Source organism: Arvicanthis niloticus, chromosome 24 (assembly GCF_011762505.2).
Source record: "Arvicanthis niloticus isolate mArvNil1 chromosome 24, mArvNil1.pat.X, whole genome shotgun sequence".
Classification (NCBI taxonomy): Eukaryota; Metazoa; Chordata; class Mammalia; order Rodentia; family Muridae; genus Arvicanthis; species Arvicanthis niloticus.
This window is the reverse complement of record NC_133432.1, coordinates 18,080,508-18,103,976: the sequence shown is the minus strand read 5'-3', so window position 1 is coordinate 18,103,976 and position 23,469 is coordinate 18,080,508. Positions and strand designations below refer to the sequence as shown.

Here is a 23,469-nt window from a genome sequence, read left to right as displayed (position 1 = left end):
TGGGGCTCCCTCTCCCCCACCCCCCCATAGAACTCAGTCTATCACCAGTCTGGGTAGCAAGTACCTTTACTTGGTAAGCCATCTTACTGGCCCAGGTTTAGCAGTCTTTTAACAAACGCCTCAAGACTCAGTTTCACTTACCAGCAAGACTAAGACTCAGTTATAGGCTTTAAATAAAGGTTTTCTTTTTAGATTCTTTTTTTTTTTTTTTTTTTTTTGAGACAGGGTCTCACTATGTAGCCCTGGTGGAACTCACTGTGTCGACTAGATTGGCTTCGAACTCAGAGATTTGTCTGCCTCTGCCTCCCAAGAGCTGGGATTAGTGGCACGCGCCACACTAAAGATGTGTTTAGTTTTATGTGTATGGATGGTTTGCTTTCATGTAGGTCTGTGCACCATGTGTGTGCAGTACCCACGGAGGCCAGGAGAATGTGTCGGATCCCCAAGGAACTGGAGTTACTGATTGTTGGGAGACACCAAGTGATTGCTGGGAATCGAACCCAGAACCTATGACGAGCAGCCAGTGCTCTTAACTGTGGAGTTATCTCTCCAGTCTTTAAAATAAAAAAAAAAATAAATTTTACTAATTTTTGTTTAAGAAGAGACAGAAAAGTGAGAGATAGAGAAAGAGGATATGGAGACTGTCAGAGGAATAAGGCTTAGTTACACTTGACTCGGGTCCTGAGGTGACAGGAGGTGAGAGTTAGACCCGGGTGACCTGGATTAGGACACCAGTTTGGAGCCGGAACCTTGGCGCCTAGGGCTCGAGTTTCCCCGTGGAACTCCTCCAGCAATCGGAACCACACTACCTCCAAGCATCTCAACAACAACCCGCTGTCAAGTGACAGGCCCGCTTCGCCGGATTTCCGGGGCGGATCCGGAAGCCCTCAGCTTGCCCAATAGAAAGGCGGCGGGGAATCGCAGTCTCGCGAGAGTCGGGTCTATCCCGGGCCTCAGGGAACCGGCCATGGAGGGCGAGCGGGTACCGCTGTTAGGTTCGAGGCGAGCGGCCGCGGCCGCGGCGGCGGCCGGAGTGTTTGCGGGGCGTCGCGCGGCCTGCGGGGCGGTGCTGTTGGCGGAGCTGCTGGAGCGTGCTGCCTTCTACGGCGTCACGGCCAACCTGGTGTTGTTCTTGAATGGCGCGCCGTTCAACTGGGAGGGCGCGCAGGCCAGCCAGGCGCTGCTGCTCTTCATGGGCCTCACCTACCTGGGCTCCCCGTTCGGGGGCTGGCTCGCCGACGCGCGGCTCGGCCGGGCCCGCGCCATCCTGCTCAGCCTGGCGCTCTACCTGCTGGGCATGCTGGCCTTCCCGCTGCTGGCCGCGCCCCGCTCGCGCTCCTTTCTCTGCGGGGATCCGCGCCCGGAGCTGGTGCGCAACTGCTCGGCTCCCTTCCCTAACGGGACGGCGGTGTGTCCCGAGGCCGCCGCGCGCCGCTGCGCTCCCGCCACCTTCGCGGGTCTAGTGCTGGTGGGACTGGGTGTGGCCACGGTCAAGGCCAACATCACGCCCTTCGGCGCCGATCAGGTGAGCTGGACCCGACCAGGTCCTCCAGTTGTGTGTGTCTGTCTGTCTGTCTGTCTGTCTGTCTGTCTGTGTGTGTGTGTCTGTCTGCACCTCCTGCGCACCAAGCCTACCTGAACCTAAGCTTTGACTCCGCAACGTGTCCGCGACGCTGGGGACATGGGGGGGGACTGTCTCGGTGCCCTGCATACCTGCACCTGTCCCCAGGGTCCTCCACTGGTGGAAAAAAAGGAGCCACCCCAAACACCTAAACCTCCATCCCCACTTGACTACACCTGTGCGCGACCGATTGGAAAGCGGAGAGCTGACCACCAAGCTCTCCAGTCCGGAGACCTGCATCTCACATCCGCCTCACATCTAGAGAAAGGTTAAGGCGAAGGAGAGGAACTTCCCAGCCCAGGGAAGCGCCCGTGTAGTGCAGAGAAGGCCACTTGCCTCTGATCCCACGTTAGTGGAGGCGAGGAAGGAGACCTGCTCTGCATTGACTTCCTCAAGGAGTGGGGAGGAAACCCATCTGCCCCAGCACCCGAGTGGGTAGGATGAAGAGCAAGGCTTCCTCTAATCCATGTGAGGAGGACGCCCATGAGTAGAACCCATTCCACACCTGGCACTAAGTTCATGACTGAGTATTGAGGGAATGCCCCCCCCCCCCCGCAAGCGCATCGCTGCCCACGTTCTTGCATCTGGTAGGGGACTGTACGGTTGGGGGTAAAGGGGGAGAACCACACTCACCCTCTGCTCTTGGGGAGCTTGTGTGTGTATGTGTGTAAGTCCTCAAACAGACCTGAGAAAGCTATACCAGCAGATGTGATCTGGGTGGCAAGGAAGAGCTGTGTCTTTATTGAGGTGGGATTGATTCATGATGTAATGGCCTTTGTGGTTTTAAGGAGAAAGGGACTTTGTGTTGGTGGAGTCATTTGAGTTGAGATCTGAAAGAGCAAAGGTTGAAGTTGTGATTTGGAGGATAGACACATACAAAAAGGCTTTGCCACTGCCCCAGCTTCCCTTTCACAGAGTTACAGGCAAGCCCTTAAGTTTCCATCTTCATTGCTTTAAGTAAGTGGTGGGCTGGGGTGCAAGGGAAAGACCAGCATCATGCTGCTGCTCTGACCTCCAAGAACTAGAGATGGGGAGGGAGCCAGAGCTTTGGAGAGCAGAAGTGATCTGCAAGTGCCTGGGTACCACATCTGCTCTGCTTCCTTTTTTTAGGGGACTCCCAGGCTAAGAATGGTTCTCGTGGTCAAATGCAAATAGAGGATTTTGTAAGCAGTGGAAATTATGTAGGGTTTGAGTGTCAGGCTCTCTGGATAAAGGTCTCGCTATTTCCTGCTTACTCACCCCCCCCCCCCCCCCCCCCCGGCCCCTGCTTCCCATAGAGCTGTGAAACTGAGTAAAGCAGAGGCCGGATAACTCCTAAAACCTAACATATGTTGTCCTGTTTCAGAAAGATTGCAAATAGCTGTCATAGAGTGCACTGTGCTGCAGGAGAGCAAGAGCACAGCCCACTAGCCTGCAGCTGCTCTGAGGAGAGAGGTGTGGCCTGAGTGCAGGCTGTGGCCTGGACTGGAGGTTGCACTTAGTGGGAGGGAGGCTCTAGGGAGTGCTAGCAGGTTGTTTGTGAGCAGTAGGGAAGGTGAGCCCTGGGTCTTAGTACAAAACTGATCCTTGAGAGGTGAACTTGAAGTCAGCAGAGTGAAGTCATGTGCTCAGAGTAGCACCCTGAATGTAGGACTGGGCAGTGTTTATATGGTGTCTGTAAGGCTGGCCATTTCAGAGACGACCCATCTCAACTGTCTCAGTAGTAGTGATCTCAGTGTTTCAGAGATTGAGAGGCAGGAGGGTTGCCACATCACATACAGGCTACAGAGCAAGGCTGTGGGTCATACAGGTAAAATGTAAACAAAAGAAGTAGTTGCTCCTTGAGAGTTCTGGAGTTTTGAAAGGTGTTCCTCACACTTCTAAGCCCAGACTCCTGGCCTTGGCCTGTGTTCCACTAGTGCCATTATGAAGACACAGGCCCTGTCGTTTAAGCCTAGGTGTTGTGGTTTGCAGGAAATTGCCCTCATAAGCATCATATATTTGGATACGTGGTCCCAAGGTGGTGACTGGAGGAAGGATGGGGTGGGCATTTTATTTGAGATAGGAGTTGCTGCTCTAGTCAGTAGTCTGCCCTGCAGTAATGGACTTGAAGTATGAGCCCAAAATAACCTCACCCTTCTTTAAGTTGTCTTAGTCATAGTGTCTCTCACAGCAACAGAAAAGTAAGTGACACACTGGGCCATAGTACATAAGGTATACCTGTGACTGTGCATCCCCACCTTGGGTGGCTTGAGGTTCATGATGTACACTTATGCTTTCCACTCACAGCCCCATGTCATCTGAGAATTTATTTGACTCCGAGATATAAAGTAGATATCCAAATAAATATTAACTGATCTCAACCATATCAATTTATTTTAAAACAGTTCTTTTACTGTTTATTAAAGATGAAATCCAATTTGTGTAGTAATGAGATGCATGTTTATATAACTTGGTAACAATCCAAAGACATAGTAACTACATCTTTGAAGACTGAAGTGTGATGGCTGGTAGGGAAATATCCTAAGTCTTGGCTCTCTGAAATTAAGCCATTATACTCTGTAAGAACAGAAAACATTCTCTGTGCAGTGGAAACAGTACAGCTCATTGCATGTGGGCCTCAAATGAAGCCAGGGTGTGCCAGGCAGCATTTGTTGGCATCATGAAGCATGTCAGTGTGTGAAGTGTCAAGTGCAGGTGGTACTTGTACAGAGTCAGGACTGCCAGGAACATCTTGGGTCCATTCATTGCACATTTGATTCTGAATTAAGTTTTGGTTCTTGTGCACTCAGAAGCCTGTCACTGTCACCAAGTTTTACACACATACAGTTGGAGAAGCTTTGATTGTAGTGTGTATGGGGTGACTGTCACAGCCCAGCTGCTCAGCAGGTGCTAAGGGAACAGATAGAATGCAGTGCTCTCCAATAGATGCTCCATCAAGGATTCACACTTCTAACAGACCACTGGATGGCTCCCGTGAGGGTCACTGAGTGGGTGCAGGGTGCACACTTCACTGTACGTAAGAGTAGGTGCTCTTGCCCATTGTAAGTGCTATTGTGTCCAGTATCTGCACATTTATAATCCTGGGAAGGGGCCTTCTGGATGCCAGGACCCTAGAGAAACTTGACAGCCACTTTGGGTGTGGTCAGTGACTGGCTCTGTAGTGGTTTTGCTTTCTGTTTATGGGTTTTTGTTATATTTTTGAGTCAGGGTCTCAGTGTAGCTCAGGCCAGTCACTAGTTGAATTCACTAGTTCAATTCACTAGTTGAAGATGACTTTGAACTCCTGATACTCCTGCCTCTGCCCAAGTCCTGTCCTTCTCCCTCACTATCCTTGGCCATTTTATTCATTTATTCATTCATTCATTCATTCATTTATTTATTTATTTTGACTGAGGGTTTTTCTGTGTAGTCCATGCTGTCTTCAAACTCACTAAGTAGCCCACATGCTTCTTCCAACCTGTAATAACTCTTGACTGCTGCTTTGAGAAATCTTTTGTCTCTTTTAAAGTCCTTGTTTTGGTTGCTTGGGATATTTGTACTATGGCCTGCACATCAGATGTGGGGGTGATGTTCTTAGGTGTGGTAGTACCTTTGGGACTTCAAAGAAAAGTGGTGGTATTTTTAGGAGATTGTCATTCAAAGTGTGTGTGTGTGTGTGTGTGTGTGTGTGTGTGTGTGTGTAAACTCTCTCATTTAAATATTTGTTTGTTTTGTTTTTGAGACAAGGTCTATGTAGCCCTGACTGGCCTGGAACTCAGATCAGTTTGGCCTGGAACTCACAGAGATTTACCTGCCCCTGCCTCTTTTATGCATTTTGTGTGTGTGTCTGTTCAGGGCTATGGGGTGCATGTTGAGGTTAGAGCACCCTCCAAGAGTGAGTTCTCTCCTATCATTCAGATTCTGGGGATGGAGTGGGTTTTCGAGCTTGTTGAGAATGCCTTTACCTGGTGAGGCGTCTTATGTTGGCCTGGTATGTTAAATTTTTAATAGGAAGAAAAAGCTATTTTTTTTCAACTTTTCTGTAACTTTGAAATATTTAAATAAAAGTAGGGTACGGTCCCTCAAGTGATGAATGGTGACCTTAAGTGCAGTCTGTTCATTCATCTCTAAAAATGCTATTTACCCACAGCATGAAGTTAGGTTCCCGTGGGTGCTCAGAGCACCACAGGATGTGAAGAATGCTCACACATCCAGTGAGCTGACACAAGATTGACAGGGCAGTGGTGGCTTTACAAGTCTGAATATACAAAATATGGTTGGCCATACTTCACTTCAGTTTGTGGTATGTAAATGATGATACCTTTAGTAAGTACCTGGGATCCTTATAGAGACACTTGCTCTCTGCTGCCTCAAGACTGCTCCTTGAGGGAGATTTCAAGGCCTCCTTTGTCTGCTGCTTTGCAGGAGAAGCCGGCTGGAAGGGGCTATGCTTATGTTTTCTGCATAGGGTCAGTTCTTGCTGGCCTTTCCCTGTAGGAGCAGTGTGCTGCTGTCTTTAAGGCTTCTGCTTTTCTGGCGGTGCTGCCTCTTGTCGCCGGATTTAGCTCCAGAGTGGCTTTCTTATGTGGGAGGTGGGCCTCACTGTGGCTGTGAGCAGGAATACCAGGTCAGTTCACAGTGAGTGTAGAAGCTGTAAAGTCACTCTCAAAGGGGCTTTGTTTTAAGGCAGAATTCATCCTCCTTTCACTTTTCACAGTGCTTACAAATTGCCAAAGGTCATTGTCATTCTTGATTGGTGATTATTCAAAAAGGTAAGCTGAGTGCTAGGTGCTTGTCTGTATTCCAGTACTTGGAAGGCAGGGGCAGGGGGAATCCAGAGTTTGAAGCCAGCCTCAGCTACATAGGAAGTTGGAGCCCAGCCTGGGTTACTTGAGACCCTAAACTGAGAAGCACTAAAAACAAAATTAAAAATAGCTGAAAGAGGAAGAAGCTACTGTGCAGACAATGCTGCCATGTGGTTTGGTTTAGTTTATGGTCTGTAGCCGGCAGGCATTCTTTGCTTCAGCAGAGATTCTGAGTGCTTGGATTATGCTGAAGCATTGGTCAGGACTTGAGGCTGGTGTTTGTCCCAGTGGGGAGAAGTTGTGCTCCTGGGTATCTGATAGCTTTCCCCTGTTTAAACCCATACTCCCTTCTGCCCTGTTGGCTTCTCTTCTCCCTTTGGCTTTGGTGCTTTTGTGGGGCGTTGGCCAGGGCATATGAAGAGTTTGATCAGTCTTGGCAGGGCATGTGGTGATGTCATGGGACTGGTACATGGGGAAGCTGTGGCTTTTTGCCAAGGGCAGAGAGAGGCATGTGACAGCCCAGTTTGCTGGCCTGTGGCTACTGAAGCCCTGGGCGTAGGCCTCTGTTTATGAAGTAGCTGTGGTTGTAACCCTTGGACAGTGAAGTCAGTTGGCCAGGTTCTCAAAAGGACATAAGGACTTTAAAGGTCCATATGGCAGGTCAATTGAATAAGTATTCCCTTATGTTTTGGAGGATAAGCTGTTTCTATGATTGTGGGAAGATGTGTGTGGTTCTGCTCTGTGTCATGGGAAGGGCCTGGGACATTTCAGTTAGTATCTATAATGTTTCTTGTAATGTGCTGGACACTGTGGTATGTATCTGTAGTTCTAGCTACTCCAGATGTTGAAGCAGGGGAGCATACTAGCCCAGGAGTTTGAGACCAGCCTAGCAACTGATCCCATGTCCAAAGAGGTGTGCTTTTGTTTTTGTTTCTTGTGTAAAGTGGCCTGTTTTCTCTCAAGGTTGTTAAAACAGTGACATGTCTATGTGTATATGGTGTTTGTACATACAATGTATGAAGTATATAAATAAAGAATAAAGTATATGTGTGTGTACTTTGAGTTTTATTTTCTCTATTTCTTGGTCATGTTTTTTCTTTCTATTGGCCTGCCTCCACTGGTCATGGACATTGATATCCACCATTGGGTAACATTTAAAGACATTGTGTCCCAGCCGTAAGAAACTAAATATAAACTGTTCTGTAGTGATGTCTACCTTTAGAGTGGGGCCTTTGTTCAGAACTGATGTGTAGGACAACAACATGCTTGGGGTTTGTTGGTCACTTTGGGGGCTGGAAATGGAGTTTAGAGGTAGAGGACTTGTCTAACATTGCCAGGACCTGTGTTCAATCCCTGACCCTGAAAAAGGAAAAGAACAAACCAACAACTTGGATTTTTCAATTTGATGTGATTGTAACCCTCTAACTGAATTCAACCACAGTACCTGTCTATGCAGTGCTGTCATTTGGAGTTCAATAATTGTCAGGGGATACTCAGTTTTGACTCAGTTTGCACCCTCACCTTAATCCTAAATCCACTATGGGGAGCCATGAGTGCCAAGCAGAAGTCTCAATACTTGGTAGCTTTGTTACTGTTTAAAGCTTGTTACTAGGCAGAGGAGCTTGCTCTGTAGACCAGAAGACAGATGTACCGTGGAACCAGTTTTTTAACTCTTTCCATCCATTACGGATGAGGCTGGTGAAGTATGTGTCTCTGTGGGCTCAGGATCAGTCTTTGCCTATTGGCTTGCTCAAGACATTTTGTGAATCATGCTGGGTTAGACTGGGCCCATTTTCATAGTGTTTATGATAGTTGTAAATAGTACAGGTGGAAGAAGCGAGGTTGGGCCTGCCTCGTCCCAGCTGCTAGATGGTGGGATCTGCAGAAGGCTTGCATGGGGTCTGAAGGGCCAACTTGGGCCTAATTTTAAGCTTTTTTTTTTTTTTTTGGATTCAGGATTTCTCTCTGTAGTCCTGGCTGTCCTGGAACTCACTCTGTAGACCAGGCTGGCCTCAAACTCAGAAAAACTGCCTCTTAAAGGCGTGTGCCACCACTGCCCTGCTAAGCATTTCTTCAGTGTGTTGATGAGATCCTCTGTGCAGCTCAACCAGGCTCTAGCTCATGATTCCCCTGCTTTTGTCTCTTTAACGCAGGTGTGCACCACTCGATAACCTTTCTAATCTAAAGTTAGCTCGTGCTTCTATTACAGCTTAGCTGTAGGCTTATCAAAGACTCTGGTGCTTGGGCCCCCTGCAGGAGTGGTGCCCTGCCTCTGAGCAAGCCTTACTGTGTATGGGTCTAGAGTCTGTTTAGCAGGCTCTTATCGTACTCATGTTAAGTTTAGTGAGGTCTGGAGCTCAGTATAGCATGTATGTTCCTGATAGTCCAAGATGATGATTCTCTGGGCCTGGACTGGGCCAGGTTGTGGGTTCTGGACCCTGTTTCAAGGATCATTCCTAGTGGCTTCATGGTAGTAGTCAGCTTACTTTGACACTAGGACTTGCTGGCATTTGGAGAGGCATCTAGCTTCTGGAGGGATTGATGGCTTTTGTCAGGAGTCTGGCTGAATCTGTAAACAGCATTTTGACTGTGTCCTACCATCAGCAGAGAGCAAGAACTTGAGATCCTGTGTATCTGTTCTCGATTTGTAGATGATCAGGTGCCAGTAGATGTGGTGGCAGGGCATGTAGCTGCTGTGGGTGGTTGGGAGGTCATTACATACAAAAACACTACAGCTTGTTCTGTTTAAAGAGTAAATGGAAAGTGTAGAAGATCACATTTTCTTATGCATTTCTCTTCTCTCTTACTTTAGGTTAAAGATCGAGGTCCAGAAGCCACTCGGAGATTTTTCAATTGGTTTTACTGGAGCATTAATTTGGGAGCAATCCTGTCATTAGGAGGTATTGCCTATATTCAGCAGAATGTGAGCTTTCTCACAGGCTACCTGATTCCCACAGTCTGCGTGGCCATTGCTTTCCTGGTCTTCCTCTGTGGCCAGAGTGTCTTCATCACCAAGCCTCCTGACGGCAGTGCCTTCACTGACATGTTTAGGATTCTGACCTACAGCTGCTGCTCCCAGAGAGGAGGGCAGCGGAGAAGTGGGTGAGTGACACAACTCCTTGCTCCCTGCAGAGAAAGTCCCAGCTGAGGGCTGGGCTGTGTGGTTTGTGTCTGGTCTTCAAGCCAGCTTCATTCAGGAAGTTTGTGGTGTAAACCCCTCCATTAGGATAGTAGAGCCCTGAGTTCAATACTCTGCCCAACTCCTTCATTGCCTACATGGGTGAGGGTGCCTTGCTGCTGGGTAGCAGATTTTGAAGGTAAGGCTGGATCTGCAGAGGATATCATGGAGACATTGTGTGCTTTAGACACAGAAGTATGTTAATGAGAACTTAGGCTGTTATGTACATTGTAGGTACTTGTCTCAAAAGGAAGCTGTTGTCTCTCACATTGGTCAGCACAATTTCCCTCATCCAGGGCCTTGTCATTTACTTTGTAATAGAGGGACATACAAACATAGCTTGAGACGCACTTGGGAACCTATTTACCCTTACTTGAATGGGGCTTGCATAGCCTTAGTGTTGAAGATCCCAAGCCTGGAACTTTCAGAAATAGCCATGCTCTGAGATCTGCCCCCTTCTGCTGATGGTGATCCATGGTCATGCCCTATGTAGGTTAATGAAGTCCAGAAATCATCCTACAAAGTTAGATGCTTCTATGGTTTTTTGCATGCTGCTATGTGTAGTAAACTGCTTACTTAACTGTGGTTGTGACATAAGAGAGACTGTAGTATTGTAGCCACCAGAGCAGTCAAGGCATAGAAAACCAAGGTTCAGCGACCTTGGTAGTTAGCTCCCTCCCTGTGATTTGCTGAATGTAAAGATTCCCAGTAGTTACTGAGTGAGGTAGATTGTTTGTCCTTAGGGCTTCCTGTGGGATGGCCCTGTTTGCAAACATATTCTGCAGGGCAGTGTGCACACCTCCCTGTGTGCTTGTCTGTGCCTGATGTTGGTGTACTGGAAGCCTCTTTGTGGCAGACCTGAAGCTACACAGTGTGACTCCTGTTGCTCTGCTGATGGCACATGAGTCCCTTGGGTGAAATCTGACTGTCCCAACTCCTTTCATGGACCTGCTGGGAAGGCTGTGTGCTCTGCAGCTTTCAGACCCTGTCTAGAGGGGAACTAACACTTGAGGAACTTGCAGAACTGGAGACCATCCAGTTCCAGCACACCCTGGTTTTTGCCAAGGCCCTGCTTTGTCAGACAGAAGTTTTGTTATGGACTTTACCTGTTTCTAATCTAGATTGATTGCCGTGAGGACAGGACAGCCTCCTTTAGCAGATATCCCTGAGGTGGGCCTTTCAGCCAGGGCTAGCATTGCTCCAGGGTCTGTGGGCTTTCGGTACACACATGGCCCAGAAATAGTGAGACTGAACAGCCTGCCTTCCTCTGAGCTTCAGCTTTGGAAGTCTCTGGGGCAAAACTAAGCAACAAGGGTAGGAAAGGCAGCTAAGTTGTATTAACTTGCTGTGGGCCCTGGCTGTTCAGAGACTAATATTAGAGTGTCTGACTTTGCTGTTTCCCTAGGGGAGCTGGACTGCTCTCAGGATTATTGTGAGCCTCAGGACAGTGAGGTGTGTAAGGCCCTCAGCAGCCTCGTACCCGATGAGGCCTGTCACTGTGCTGCCTGGGGTGGGATCGGAGAGCCCAGCAAGTGCTACACACCTGTTTGCCATGGCCCAGTCCCTGTGTATCGACTCTGTGGATGTGTTTGGAGGGAGATGTGGTGCTCACTTTAGAAGAGACCTGCTGATCTGAATTCACATCATCGTGTCCTCATACTGTAATAGAGCAGGCCCAGGGGCTTTATTTTTCTTCCCCCTTAGTGGAAGCCTTCAAGTGGAATCTGTGACAAGTGCACCTAGCCTTTCAGAGCCAGAACACACAGGCATGTGGACACATAGGTCAAGGGAAACTGAGTCACAGCCTTCGTGGGAGGAACAGTGAGCTCTTGTCTGTGACTGTGGGGCGCCTTATGTCACAACATAGAGTACTAAGTATGCAGTGGACTAGAAACTTCTTTTTTCTGAGACAGGGTCTCAAGTAGCCCAGGCTGGATCTGCACTTGCTTCATATCTATAAGTGATTCTCTTGCATCAACCTCCTTAGCACTAGAGTTATTCATGTGCCACTTCACCTGGTGATTGGGAGGCTTTAATGCAGTGGTTCTCAACCTTCCTCAGGCTGCTACTCTGTAATACGGTTCCTCATGTCGTGTTGACCCCCAACCATAACATTTTCATTGCTACTTTATAACTGTAATTTTGCTACTGTTAATGAATTTTAATGTGAATATCTGATGTGACCCCTGTGAAAGGGTCATTCAGCCCCCATGGGGTCCAGACACACCGGTTGAGGACAACTGCTTTAGACATACCCTGGTTCATTAGCTTTAAAGTAACTTGTTGATATACAACATCGTGAGAGCTGTGGTACTAGGGGGATTTGGTTCTTGGTATCAATGTGTTTCAGAGACATATTAATATTAGTTCAGAGACCTACCATGTGCTTATCACTGGTAGTGCCTATATCAGGTACATGGGGACCTTAGATGAATAGGAATCTGAAGGAGTTAGGGATGTCCTCAAATGATGAGAAATGAGTATAGGAACCTGTGACTCAGCATCCCTCTCACCTAGTCCCTGTGATATTACACAGGCAGCAGGTATTTACCTCATCAGAATTTGGCTAAAATACTGAGTAAGTTATGGGTTTTTGGTTTTTTTTTTTTTTTTTTTTTTTTTGGTTTTTTGAGACAGGGTTTCTCTGTGTAGTCCTGGCTGTCCTGGAACTCACTCTGTAGACCAGGCTGGCCTTGAACTCAGAGATCCACCTGCCTCTGCCTCCCAAGTGCTGGGATTAAAGGCGTGCGCCACCACTGCCCAGGTTTAGTTTTTCAATCTTCTCTAACTTGGAATACACAGACTAAGAGTGTCTGCTTTATAGAATAAAAATAAGGAACCGGAAAGACAGCTCAGTGATTAAGAGTACCTGCTGATTTTCCAAAGGACCTGCATTTGGTTCCCACCACTCAGCAGTCTTCCACAACTCTGGTTCCTGGGGATCCATTGCCCTCTTCTGGACTCTGAGGTCACCAGGTGCATTTGTAGTACACTTGACATATATGCAAGTGTATTGCGTTGGCATATGCTCTTAATTATAGCAAAGACTGGTAGATCTCTGAGTTTGAGGGCAGCTTCATCTTGTATTATACCAAGTTCCAGGACAGCCATGGCTCCATAGTGAGGCCTTGTCTTCAGAGACAAAACATACATATATACCCACCACACATACAAAATAGGAAAAATATCCAAAGAATTTAAAATGGGATGATTTAGGGAAATCAGGCCTAGGGTTATAAACTGGTATACAGACAATTGCCATTCCAAAGTCTGGAGTTGGGAGGCTCTCGGTAGGGTTGAGTGTCTTATGTTGATTTTGGTTATGTAGGGAACAGTGTGGCTTCCTACAGTTTCTGTTGGTATTGTGCAGCTGGGGAAGACTGTATTGATGCCTGGAGGGCCTCACTCATTTTTTTAAAACTACAGATGGAGAGGCAGGGGCGTTCATTGTATTTTGGACTGTTTCCCACAGCTATGAATGAGTTGTGGTTGTCCAGAGATGCACCTGTAAGCCAAGATGGCCTCACTCCAGTCCTGACCCCAACTCTGAGGCATTGAGATCTTGACACAGCTCCTGTCTAATTTGTGTCCTAACTTCTTCTTTGAAATGGGTCAGTAAGATCCTTACAGGATTTCCAGGCTTGTGAGAAAGATGAATGAATGAGTTCCCTTTCCCATCACCCTAGTGTAGTGACCATCATGGGTCTTTACTCCAGATTGATCTTCATCCCAGAGGCAGATGTTGCTTTTCCAGCCATCAGAGCACCTTCTAGTCCCTCGAGTGTTTGCCTGTTTGATAAACCAGTATAGTCACAAGAAAAATTGGGATTGCTCAGATTGGTGTCAGCTGGATAGAAGTCCAGGTAACACTGCTGCTCTGTAGAGCTGCATGTGGTTGAGATGGCCTCCTTGTGGGTACAGGGGACACAGCTATCCTTTCCAAGGGCCCTGTGGTCACCCACAGGAGCTGTGTGTGCTGTGTACAGTTAGTCATAGGAGGACTTAAAGCAGGCAGTGCAGAAAGCCACTTTCCCACCCCAGACGTGATTTGTTACCAGAGCATTGTCACTGGGGGTGGAAGTAAACTAATTCCTTCATTTTGTTTCCCAAAGTGAAGGCCTTGGAGTCTTTCAGCAATCTTCTAAACACAGTCTGTTTGATTCATGTAAGATGTCGCATGGAGGGCCGTTCACAGAGGACAAAGTGGAAGACGTGAAAGCCCTGGTCAAGATTGTGCCCGTGTTCTTGGCTCTGATTCCTTACTGGACAGTGTATTTCCAAGTGAGTGCTGACCCAGCCTTGTGGCTGATGTCGCAGTGCAGGGCTCAGGGTTATGTATCAGTTGCCATAGTTTCCAGTCATGGACTCAGGTTGGCTGCTTTGTGTTGCAAAACCTTTCTCAAGAAGCATCTGAGAATGGGTGTGCTTCTGGTTTTCTGGACCGTCCAGCTTCTCCTTAGGTTGCCTGGAAGCTTTTTTCAAAGAGACTATATAGAGACTCAATAATTTCTATGTCTGATTTTGAGAGGAGTTGCCACACTTCAGCTAGAGGAGGGAGGGTGTGTGCACAGACTTAGAGGCCCTGCTGATTTACCTGTACCATCTGCTTTCTTTATCCAGATGCAGACCACATATGTTTTACAGAGTCTTCATTTGAAGATTCCAGAAATCTCAAGTATCACCACCACCCATCATACGGTAAGAAACCTGGAGGTGGCAGGCGCAGCTGCAGCAGGTAGCTGAGACACTGTCACTAGAACTAGCTCCTCCTTAGTTCCAGCCTGCTGAGATTGGGTTGGCCAGTGCCATTAAACACAAGTACTGTCAGATCCAGCCCTCCCCCAGCTTAGAGCACACTTGTTTCCAGTCAGCAGCTCTAGCTAAAGCATCCTGGCGGTCATGCATGGGTGGTAGGGGGAACTGCTGTACTGTAGCTAATGCCATGCTCTGTGCAGCTGCCTGCAGCTTGGCTCACCATGTTTGATGCGGTGCTCATCCTCCTGCTCATCCCACTGAAGGACAAGCTAGTGGACCCGGTGCTGAGGAGACACGGCCTGCTCCCATCCTCCCTGAAGAGGATTGCTGTGGGGATGTTCTTCGTCATGTGCTCTGCCTTTGCTGCAGGTGAGCCACCATTTCTCTTGGTCCCTCTTCTCCTTCCTCTCCCAGTGTGTCTTGTGCAGCATGCAGAAGCTAGTGTATTGTGGTGAAGGCACTGGGTAGCCAGGAACTCTTCATCAAGTGTCATTTTATTCTCAAAGACAAACCTTCATCCTGGGGCTGAGTAGACTTGCCCTGTGCTGCCCCATCCTGCAGGCCAACATTCAGTGTGGAGTGGGAATAAAAGGAAGAGATTCTGTGCAGGCATCTGACTTTCACAGTTGGTGAAGCCACCCATGTCCCAGCATGGAGAAAAAGGTTTTGTGGGATTGTTCCAGGCTCCTGGGACATTCCCAACAAAAGTCTCAACAGTTGAAGAGCTAGTTCCTCAGGTCCCATGCCACAGTTCAGCATGGGACAGTGTCCTAAGACACTCCTGTTTCCCCCATTCTTTCTGTTTGCTGGTGAGGCTGGGGTCTCCTCGCCTTTTCAGGAGCAGCAGGTGCTCTTAACTGCTGAACCATCTTCCTAGCCCCTCTTCCTTGTTTAATGGTGAAAGAATAATAATGCCAAGGATTTGCTTGTTGTTACAGCTATATCATGTTTATTATGCTTACTGTTGGGTTAGTTTGTATGCATATCGGGGAGGAGGTGTACAGACCACAGCACATGTGTGGAGATCCGAGGCCAACTTGCCTGAGTTCTTCTCTTCCACCATCTGGGTTATAGAAATAAAACCCAGGTCATTAGACTTGGTGGCAGCGCCTTCACCCATTGAAGTGTCTCACTGGCCTAGAACTTTGCTTTGATTTTCACTTGATCTGAAAATTACTTGGGGCTTTTTAGCATTTCACTTTGGTACTGAGGTTTGTGTTTGTGGTTTTGTTAGTGATGGTTTGTTTTGTAGAGTTGAGGGAGATCCTATGTTGGGGGCTTGGAGGTTTCTTGTTACCATGGCACAGTGGTGCCAGCTTGTTACTGAGGGTTCCAGTGTGCTGTGTCCCAGGTCTCCCTTTCATGTTCCTGCTATGCTGTCCTTTTCCTGGGCCTTAGCATTCTGTGCTTTATTTTGGTTCTGCCCACAGCTTTGCTTTTATTTTCTTGAACTGAGGCAAGTTTTTGAGCATTGTCTAGAGACTTGGACCCATTTATTTCAAGGACTGCACATTGGGTAATTCAGCATTTTCTTTTTGTGTATGGGTCTGTGGCAGTGTCTTTGGGGACTAATGGATCACTTCGCAGTGGCTATGCCATTAACGAAGTATCTCATTCTCCTCCAGTGACCATTGTACAGATTCTCACTCATCCTCCCAGTTTTAAAAAGATGGGGGACGGGGGGTGGTGGTGGCTGGAGAGATGGCTCAGTGGTTAAGATTACCCACCTGCTGCTCTTGCTGAGGTCCTTGGTTCAATTCCCAGCAACTACATGGTGGCTCCCAACTATCTATAATGAGATCTTATGACCTCTTCTGATATGCAGGTATACATGCAGATAGAGCACTCATATGTAAAATAAATAAATCTCAAAAAAATGAACAGAATGAGTGGCCCAGACTTTTACTTGAGGATGAAACTAAATATAGTGAATATCTGTAAAATGCTCTGGTGAAGAAGAGGTGGATGACACGACTGTGATCTGCCTAGGAAGCTGTCATGGTCACCTTCCTTTCTTGCTTGTACCTTTCAGAATTGTTGATAAGTTCCTGTAATACACAGTAGACTTAGATTAATGACAGTATTAAGTGCTACACTAACTTGATTTTTAATTCTAGGAATCCTGGAGAGTAAAAGACTGGACCTGGTAAAGGAGAAGACCATCAACCAGACCATTGGTGGTGTGGTCTACCATGCTGCTGACCTGCCCATCTGGTGGCAGATCCCACAGTACGTGCTCATTGGCATCAGTGAGATATTTGCAAGTATAGCAGGTGAGTGTGTGAATGCTGGTGGCATCTGGGCCTGTCTGTATTATACCCTGCACTGTGCTGAGCAGAGGGCCATGGTGCTTTGTGTGGGAGAGTGGTGGGGGAATTGTCTCTTAGAGCGTGACTCAGTAAATAGTAGTTCTTAGTCCTCCGGCTAAGGCTTCCCTTTCTTGTGCAAAACCAGTGTTCTTTAAGATATTTTTACAAGGCCATCATAACCTGCCCTGTGTATTCCATAGGAATGAGGGGGAAGTCACTATGGATGGCTTCTGCTAGACCTTGTGTCCCCAAACTTTACAGAGCTCAGTTGTGCTGCTGGTACAGGCTTACATACATGAAAGAGCAAACCTGACTTGCAGAGCTTGTTCTCATGGGCCTCTGTCATTAGTGATACCCTTCAGGGACGAAGCTTGGGGCAGGTTGGCTCTTGCAGCAGTGGGAAGAGAGGAGGAGCATGCTGCGCCTTACCTCTCAAACCCTGGCAGATTTCTGTGACTACTGACAATGGGCTTTGCATTATCTTTGCCACTGGGAATAGAAGTTTATAAGTACTTGAACCTATTATGCTGTGTTAGCTGTGAAGTAGGGTCCTTATAGAGGCCTCCCTCCAACCTCATTCAAGTCTTGACTTTTATTTAAGATTTGTTTATTTTATGTGTTGCCTGCATGTACATACGTATACCACATGCATACAAGTCCCCATGGAGGATAGAAAAGGGTATCATATCCATTAGTTACACATGGTTGTGAGCCTCCTTGAGGGTTCTGGGAATAGAACCCTGGTGCTTTGCAAGAGTATCCAGTGCTCTTAAACACTGAGCCATCTCTAGCCCCCTAACTCTAGAGATTTTGAGAAAGGGTCTGACACTGTAGCCTCACTGGCCTCAAACTTCTTGCTGCAGCCTGTTGAATGCTAGGATTTTAGGTATGAGAACCATGTCTGTCTTATGATAAAACTTCTTATGAATATCTTACAACTAAGAGTGCCATTCTTCCTTGATGTATTTTAAGAGCTCTCATGAGGGTGAGTGGCTACACTTAATGCTGACTTCTCCAACCATGTGTTTCCAAAGACAGTCCTCCTGAGAGTACTCACACCTTAGTGGGATCCATGTATATTGTGAAGCAGGGCACTGGGAAGCTGGCTTAGGTTGACCAAGGTGATCTTCTAAGAGTGACCTCCTTTTCTCTAGGTCTGGAATTTGCATACTCAGCTGCCCCCAAGTCCATGCAGAGCGCCATCATGGGACTCTTCTTCTTCTTCTCTGGCATTGGGTCCTTTGTGGGCTCAGGACTGTTGGCCCTGGTGTCTCTCAAGGCCATTGGGTGGATGAGCAGTCATACAGACTTTGGTGAGATTTGATGTCTGGAGGGGTGGGAAACCAGAGTGCTTGCTGTTGGTGTGGGTTGTGTGAAGATCAGTCTGTCCCAAGAGGCGACTAGCCCAAACCCTGTTGAGTAGCACTGCCTTGTCAGCAGCTGCTATATCTAGCTTAGCACTTTCTGAGAGAAATGTAGTGAGACCTACATGTCAGCTCCTGTGTCAGCCTGCTCTTATGTTTTAGTTCCTGGGTATTTGTTTTGGTTTTCAGATGTTAGAAGGGTGGGTAGTGCTTTGTGAACACTGTTTTTGGTCAGTCTGCTGCTTCTGGAGGTGGCTTCTGGCTGTTGATCTGGGCAGTTCTGCAGTGCTGTGTGTGAACCAGGGGCTACAACATCCTTTGCCTTTTAGATAAGTACATGTTCCCTATGCAGAAGTTTGTACTGTGAGCATTTGCCCAGCTTAGGAGCATTTAATCCACTTTTATTGAATAACTTTGGGAAAGTCAGAAATTTTTGTCTAGAAATTGTGGGATTCACAGCACCTAGAGCTGGATTCCTTTGAACCTTGAGGTAATGCCCAGAAGCCCGAAACCCTTCCCAAAGCTCCCTGGGTACCTGTAACTGACTCTGCAGCTATATGAGGCCAGTTGTAAAATCAACGTGCTGTCCTGGGGCTTTCCCTTGCTCTCATGCCCCTGGGAGAGTGACATCCCTCGAGTAGAGTCACCCTGCATGATGCAGACTTTCCCAAATGATGGTCAGTACAGGATTCTAGCTATTAGTTTAAAACATTTACTATTATATGTGTACATGTTATATGTGTACATATTGCAGGCATGTGTGGAAGACACATTACAGATGGTTGTGAGCTACCATGTATTTGCTGGGAATTGAACTCAGGACCTCTGAAAGAGCAGTCAGTGTTCTTAACCGCTTGAGCCACCTCTCCAGCGGAAGACAGCTTTCAGAAGTCATTTTGTCTCCTTTCCCTGTGGGATCTGGGGATCAAACTCGGGCCATCAGACTTGCATGTCAAGTGTCTTTAATTGCTGAGGCATCCTACCAGGCCACAATCAGGGTTTCACTCTGTAGCCTAGGGTTGCCTAGGTGTGTCATTCCTACTTAGGAGACTGTTGTCAGAAGAGATTGCAACCTCATGGGGATGCTGTAGCTCACCTTAGGGGACATTACATTAACCCTGACCACCTACCTCATCTGGGAAAGTGCTAGTTCTGGGATTGTAGGTGTGAGTGACCTCACTGGCTTAGGCTCTGAACACATTCTTTGTGTGCAGAGTTGGCTGCTTTTGCTTTTTTTGGGAATAACCCACTCCCAGTCCACTCCCTACCTTAATTTACAAATTTAGTGTTTTTTGGGAATGGGGAGTCAAAGACAGGGTTTCTCTGTATATAGCTTTTGCTGTTCTGGATCTCATTCTGTAGACCAGGCTGGCCTTAAACTCGCAGAGGTTCACCTGTCGCTGCCTCCCAAGTGTTGGGATAAAAGGCATGAGATACCACGACCACCAGGTATAATTTAGTGTCTTCTTGTCCCCAGCTGTTTCTGATAGGCTGCACCTAAGCCTCTGCAGAGTTCCTTTGATTGCTGTATAGCTGGTGTGTGTTTAAGGTAGCACTTAGCAGTGCCCAGCAGCTTCTCAATTTTTATTAGGGACTGGGGTCAGTGCTGTGCAAAGGCCCTGCTGTAACCTGGTCTCTCTAGAACACCACCTTCTACAGAAGGGACAGTAGCTCCAGGCCAGCACCCCTTCCTCTCACCAGGTGCACAGCACTCTTCCCCCTCCTATGTCAGCATTCTTGCAGACAAGGAGGTGACCAGAGCTTCTGTGGTGTCCCTGGTGGGCTAGAGTTTCCTTGTAAGGTTTCAGGGGCTCCCTAGGCTTCCATTGCATACTTTCTGACACTCACCACTGTTCCCTAAGTGGGAATGACACTCTTGCAGCCCAGTGCTGGCCAAGCACATGGTCTCCATGCTGCTAGTACAGGTCAGTGCAGAATCCTGTCATATTTCCTTTCTCTGAGCATCCCACCCCTGCCCAGTACGTATTTCTGTTCTTATAGAGTCACCATGGGACTCTCATCTCTTCCGAGAGGCTCCCTGTTGACCCCAAGTGTCATTTCCTCACAGAATTCTATTGCAATGTTTCTTGGTGGTGGGTACATACTTGACTTCTCTGCATATTCCCAAATGAGGCTAGACCTGGTAAACTGTAGTGTGCTTTCTGCTCTGGGGGCCAGTAGTATGTATGTAGCGACACAGTCCACTTGTCTTGCCAGCTTCAACACTGCACATAAGATTACACTATTAGTACCTTGTTACAGTTAAAGACAGGTTCTGGAAGATAGCTGTGTCACTGACCATGAGGGAACAGGACAGAGCTGGGAACAGAGCAAGGGCAAAGCTCTTTTCCATTTACTGACTGAATCAGTCTTTGGTCTGTGAGGTTCAGGATAACAGGACTCTTCCCCTTTGGGGCAGACTCAGGGCTTTTGTCCTTCTCTGTGGATCACGTGTCTGTGCTTCTTGTGGGACCCTGTGTTGTGCTTGCCATGAACATCTGCTCAGGTAGGAAAGGGTGTTTAAAATAACCCAGCATAAAAAGGACATCAGGCCAGGCGGTGGTGGCACACGCTTTAATCCCAGCACTTGGGAGGCAGAGGCAGGTGGATCTCTGAGTTCGAGGCTAGCCTGGTCTACAGAGTGAGTTCCAGGACAGCCAGGGCTACACAGAGAAACCCTGTCTCGAAAAAACAAAAAAAAAAAAAAACAAAAAAAAAAAAACGACATCAGGAGGAAGAAGTCTACCTTCTCAGTAGAGACTAGAACATGCTTTCGAAGTGTCAGAAAGTGCAATAGCCTCCAGGCACACCATGAACTGTGCGCTAGTTCCCTTCTGTGTGACGAGTCACCTAGAGTATGGCTGATGTGCTCCCCAGCAGCTCCTGGGAGCTATGAATGCTATCCATGGAGACTAATTATGGGGACAGGAGGCAGGCTTTGTGAAGAGCTGGGTGGCACTCTCAGTGCCCCTTTCATGTTGTGCCCAGCTGTCATCCTGCCACCATCATGTATGTTGGTCCTGGATCTTTGGAGTAGTCCTTGAGGACTGGTGGTTTGCAGAAGTGATGGTGCGGGGTGGGCAGCATTATAGCTAACACAGCTTTATGCAGGCCCAAGTCCTCACAGGTGCAGAGTCACAGTGGAGACCACAGGCTCCAACCTTCCAACCTGGCTGTTGAGCTCCACCGTCTGTGGCCCTGACTTGCACTGTCTTCCTTCCTTGGTATTTTGGGTGCTGTAAAATATGTGATACTCCTTTTACGGTGAGACCAAGGTGTGTGCATTATAGCAGTGAGGGCTACCTGTATAGAGATGCAAGACTTGAAAGATGCTAAGCAAAAGCATCTAGGTTGCTCTAATGCAGTGGTTCTCAACCTGTGGGTTGACCTTTAGGGCCACATATCAGATATTTACATTAGGATTCATTGTAGCAAAATTACAGTTATGAAGTAGCAATGAAAATGATTTTATAGTTGGGGTCACAGCATTAGGAAGGCTGGAAATCACTGCTCTGCTGAGACGATATCTCCTCATGCTACCTGTCACATGGGAAGGCCTACAAACTGGGGACCATGCTAGGTGCAGCTCCCTGTAGCATTGGTGAGAGGAATGTGGTCTGGACTTTATTCATCCTCAGAAGTATCACTCAGTGCTGAATGTGGATAATGGCTTTAAGTGGAGTGACAGGAGAACATCTCAGAGAAAGGCAGAAGTGAGTCTGTGCCCCAGACACAGTCCGGGGCAGAAAGCAGCACAGGAAGCTTCTCTTTCATATTGTCTGTGTGGAGGAGAAAGTGCAAGTCATGAACTATCTCTATCTCTCAGAGGACTGAGGTGACACCCAACCTCATAAGCCTTCCTTGGCATCAGAGCTAAGGCTGGGACCCCTGCCTTCCCTCCCTCCTTTCACCAAGGATGGGAGAGCCCTGGGAGGCAGGTGGCCAAGAGCCAGTGAGAAGATGCCCTGTCTGTAGAGTATACTTACCAGGAGGTGTCTGCTCATTCCTAGGGAACATCAACAGCTGCCACCTGCATTACTATTTCTTCCTGTTGGCCGCCATCCAGGGAGCTACACTGCTGCTCTTCCTCATTGTGTCTGTGAAGTACGACCGCCAGCGGGCCAGGACAGATGGGGGCCCAGCCAGCACGAGGACCTGATGCAGCCAGCCAGCATGCTCACAGGTTCTTCAGACTCTAAGGCCTCAGGGCTTACTGACTACCAGGGCACTGCCAGCAAGCAGGTTGAGGCTAGATTGTTGGTGTCCCAGCTTCTTGCATGTTGTCTGGACTGGCTTCTCCCTCCCTGTGCCCAGATGATGGTCGTGAGTGCCTTACTGTGGCCCGTCTTGTGCACTGGGCCTGCCAGGAGATGAGAATGTGGCTTCTCCCATTGAAGGTCTCTGCCAGTCCTGAGCCAGCTGTGCTTTCTCTTTTCGAATCCTGGGCAGCCACGGTTTTGCTGCTGGTATCCTTATTTCTTATAAATACTCTTACTTCTTCCTCACAGCATCTCCTTTAAGATGAGCAAGCACTTCCATCAAGGCATAGGAGGATTCTCTTTAGAGATGAAAGTGTGGTTGATGTCAACCCTAGGAGCTGCATCTACTCCATTCATGTCTCTCGTCACAGGTCTTGCTGATGCCAAGGCCTTTGTGGGTCAGTAGTGTAGACTCATCTGCTCAGAAAGTAGGTTTTGTTGACTGAGATGAAGTTTTTCATATTAGACTAGGCTGGTCTCAATCTTGGGGTTACCTCCTGTCTGCTTCTCAAGTGCTGCGATCTCAGATGTCTGTCACCGTGGTCAGCAATGACTTAGGTCATGAACTACTGATGTGCTTTAAGCACATGCATCAGTGGTGACTGAGGACACCATGTCCTCACTGAAACCAGACAGCAGCTGGCAGGAGATCGGCAGTTATACCAGGCAGAGCTTTTCTGAGAACTTGACTTTGTGTAGCAGTAAGGATGGAGGCAGGTGGTGAGTGGGGAAAACATGGTAGCTGTTGGGCTAGTCGCCCCCCTTTGTATTGTTACTGACATATCTGGGGTTCTGAGTTTGTCAACTAAACTGTTCTGTGTGTTGCTGTGTTTTGTATAATTTTATAAAAGCTTCTCAGACATGACACCAAGAGCTTCCTGGGTGATTTCTCCATACTCTGCATCAATTCAGCGACCCCCTACCCTACAGGTTTCTTTTTATGGCAGAAGCTGCTGCCAGCTCAGCCTTTCATTCCTTTGGCCAAGTGTTAGAGCCACAGTGTTCAAATACACTTCTGCCAGAAACCTGACTCTGCCTCTCTCACACCAGATAGAAAGGCTACAGGATAAAAAACCATCCACTGTACTCCTCCCTCGTTCTTGGCTTTAAAGGGAGGTAGTTCTGCAGAGGTTCACCTATATCTGAAAAGAGAAGCTGGGTGCTGAAGTCATTAACCTCCTGCTGTCATAATGTAGGCCTTCTTGGGTTGGTGAGAG

At 47.8% G+C, this 23,469-nt stretch overlaps 1 protein-coding gene across 1 annotated transcript; it reads left to right on the top strand.

The window, feature by feature from the left end:
- Positions 1-912: 912 nt before the first annotated feature.
- On the top strand, positions 913-23,117 carry Slc15a4 (solute carrier family 15 member 4). Its single transcript, XM_076922972.1, has 8 exons — positions 913-1,525; positions 9,200-9,489; positions 13,678-13,846; positions 14,186-14,263; positions 14,521-14,689; positions 16,438-16,593; positions 17,784-17,942; positions 22,004-23,117. Exons 1-8 carry the CDS (start codon positions 968-970, stop codon positions 22,150-22,152), a joined length of 1,728 nt encoding a protein of 575 aa, XP_076779087.1. The 5' UTR covers positions 913-967; the 3' UTR covers positions 22,153-23,117.
- Positions 23,118-23,469: the final 352 nt, after the last annotated feature.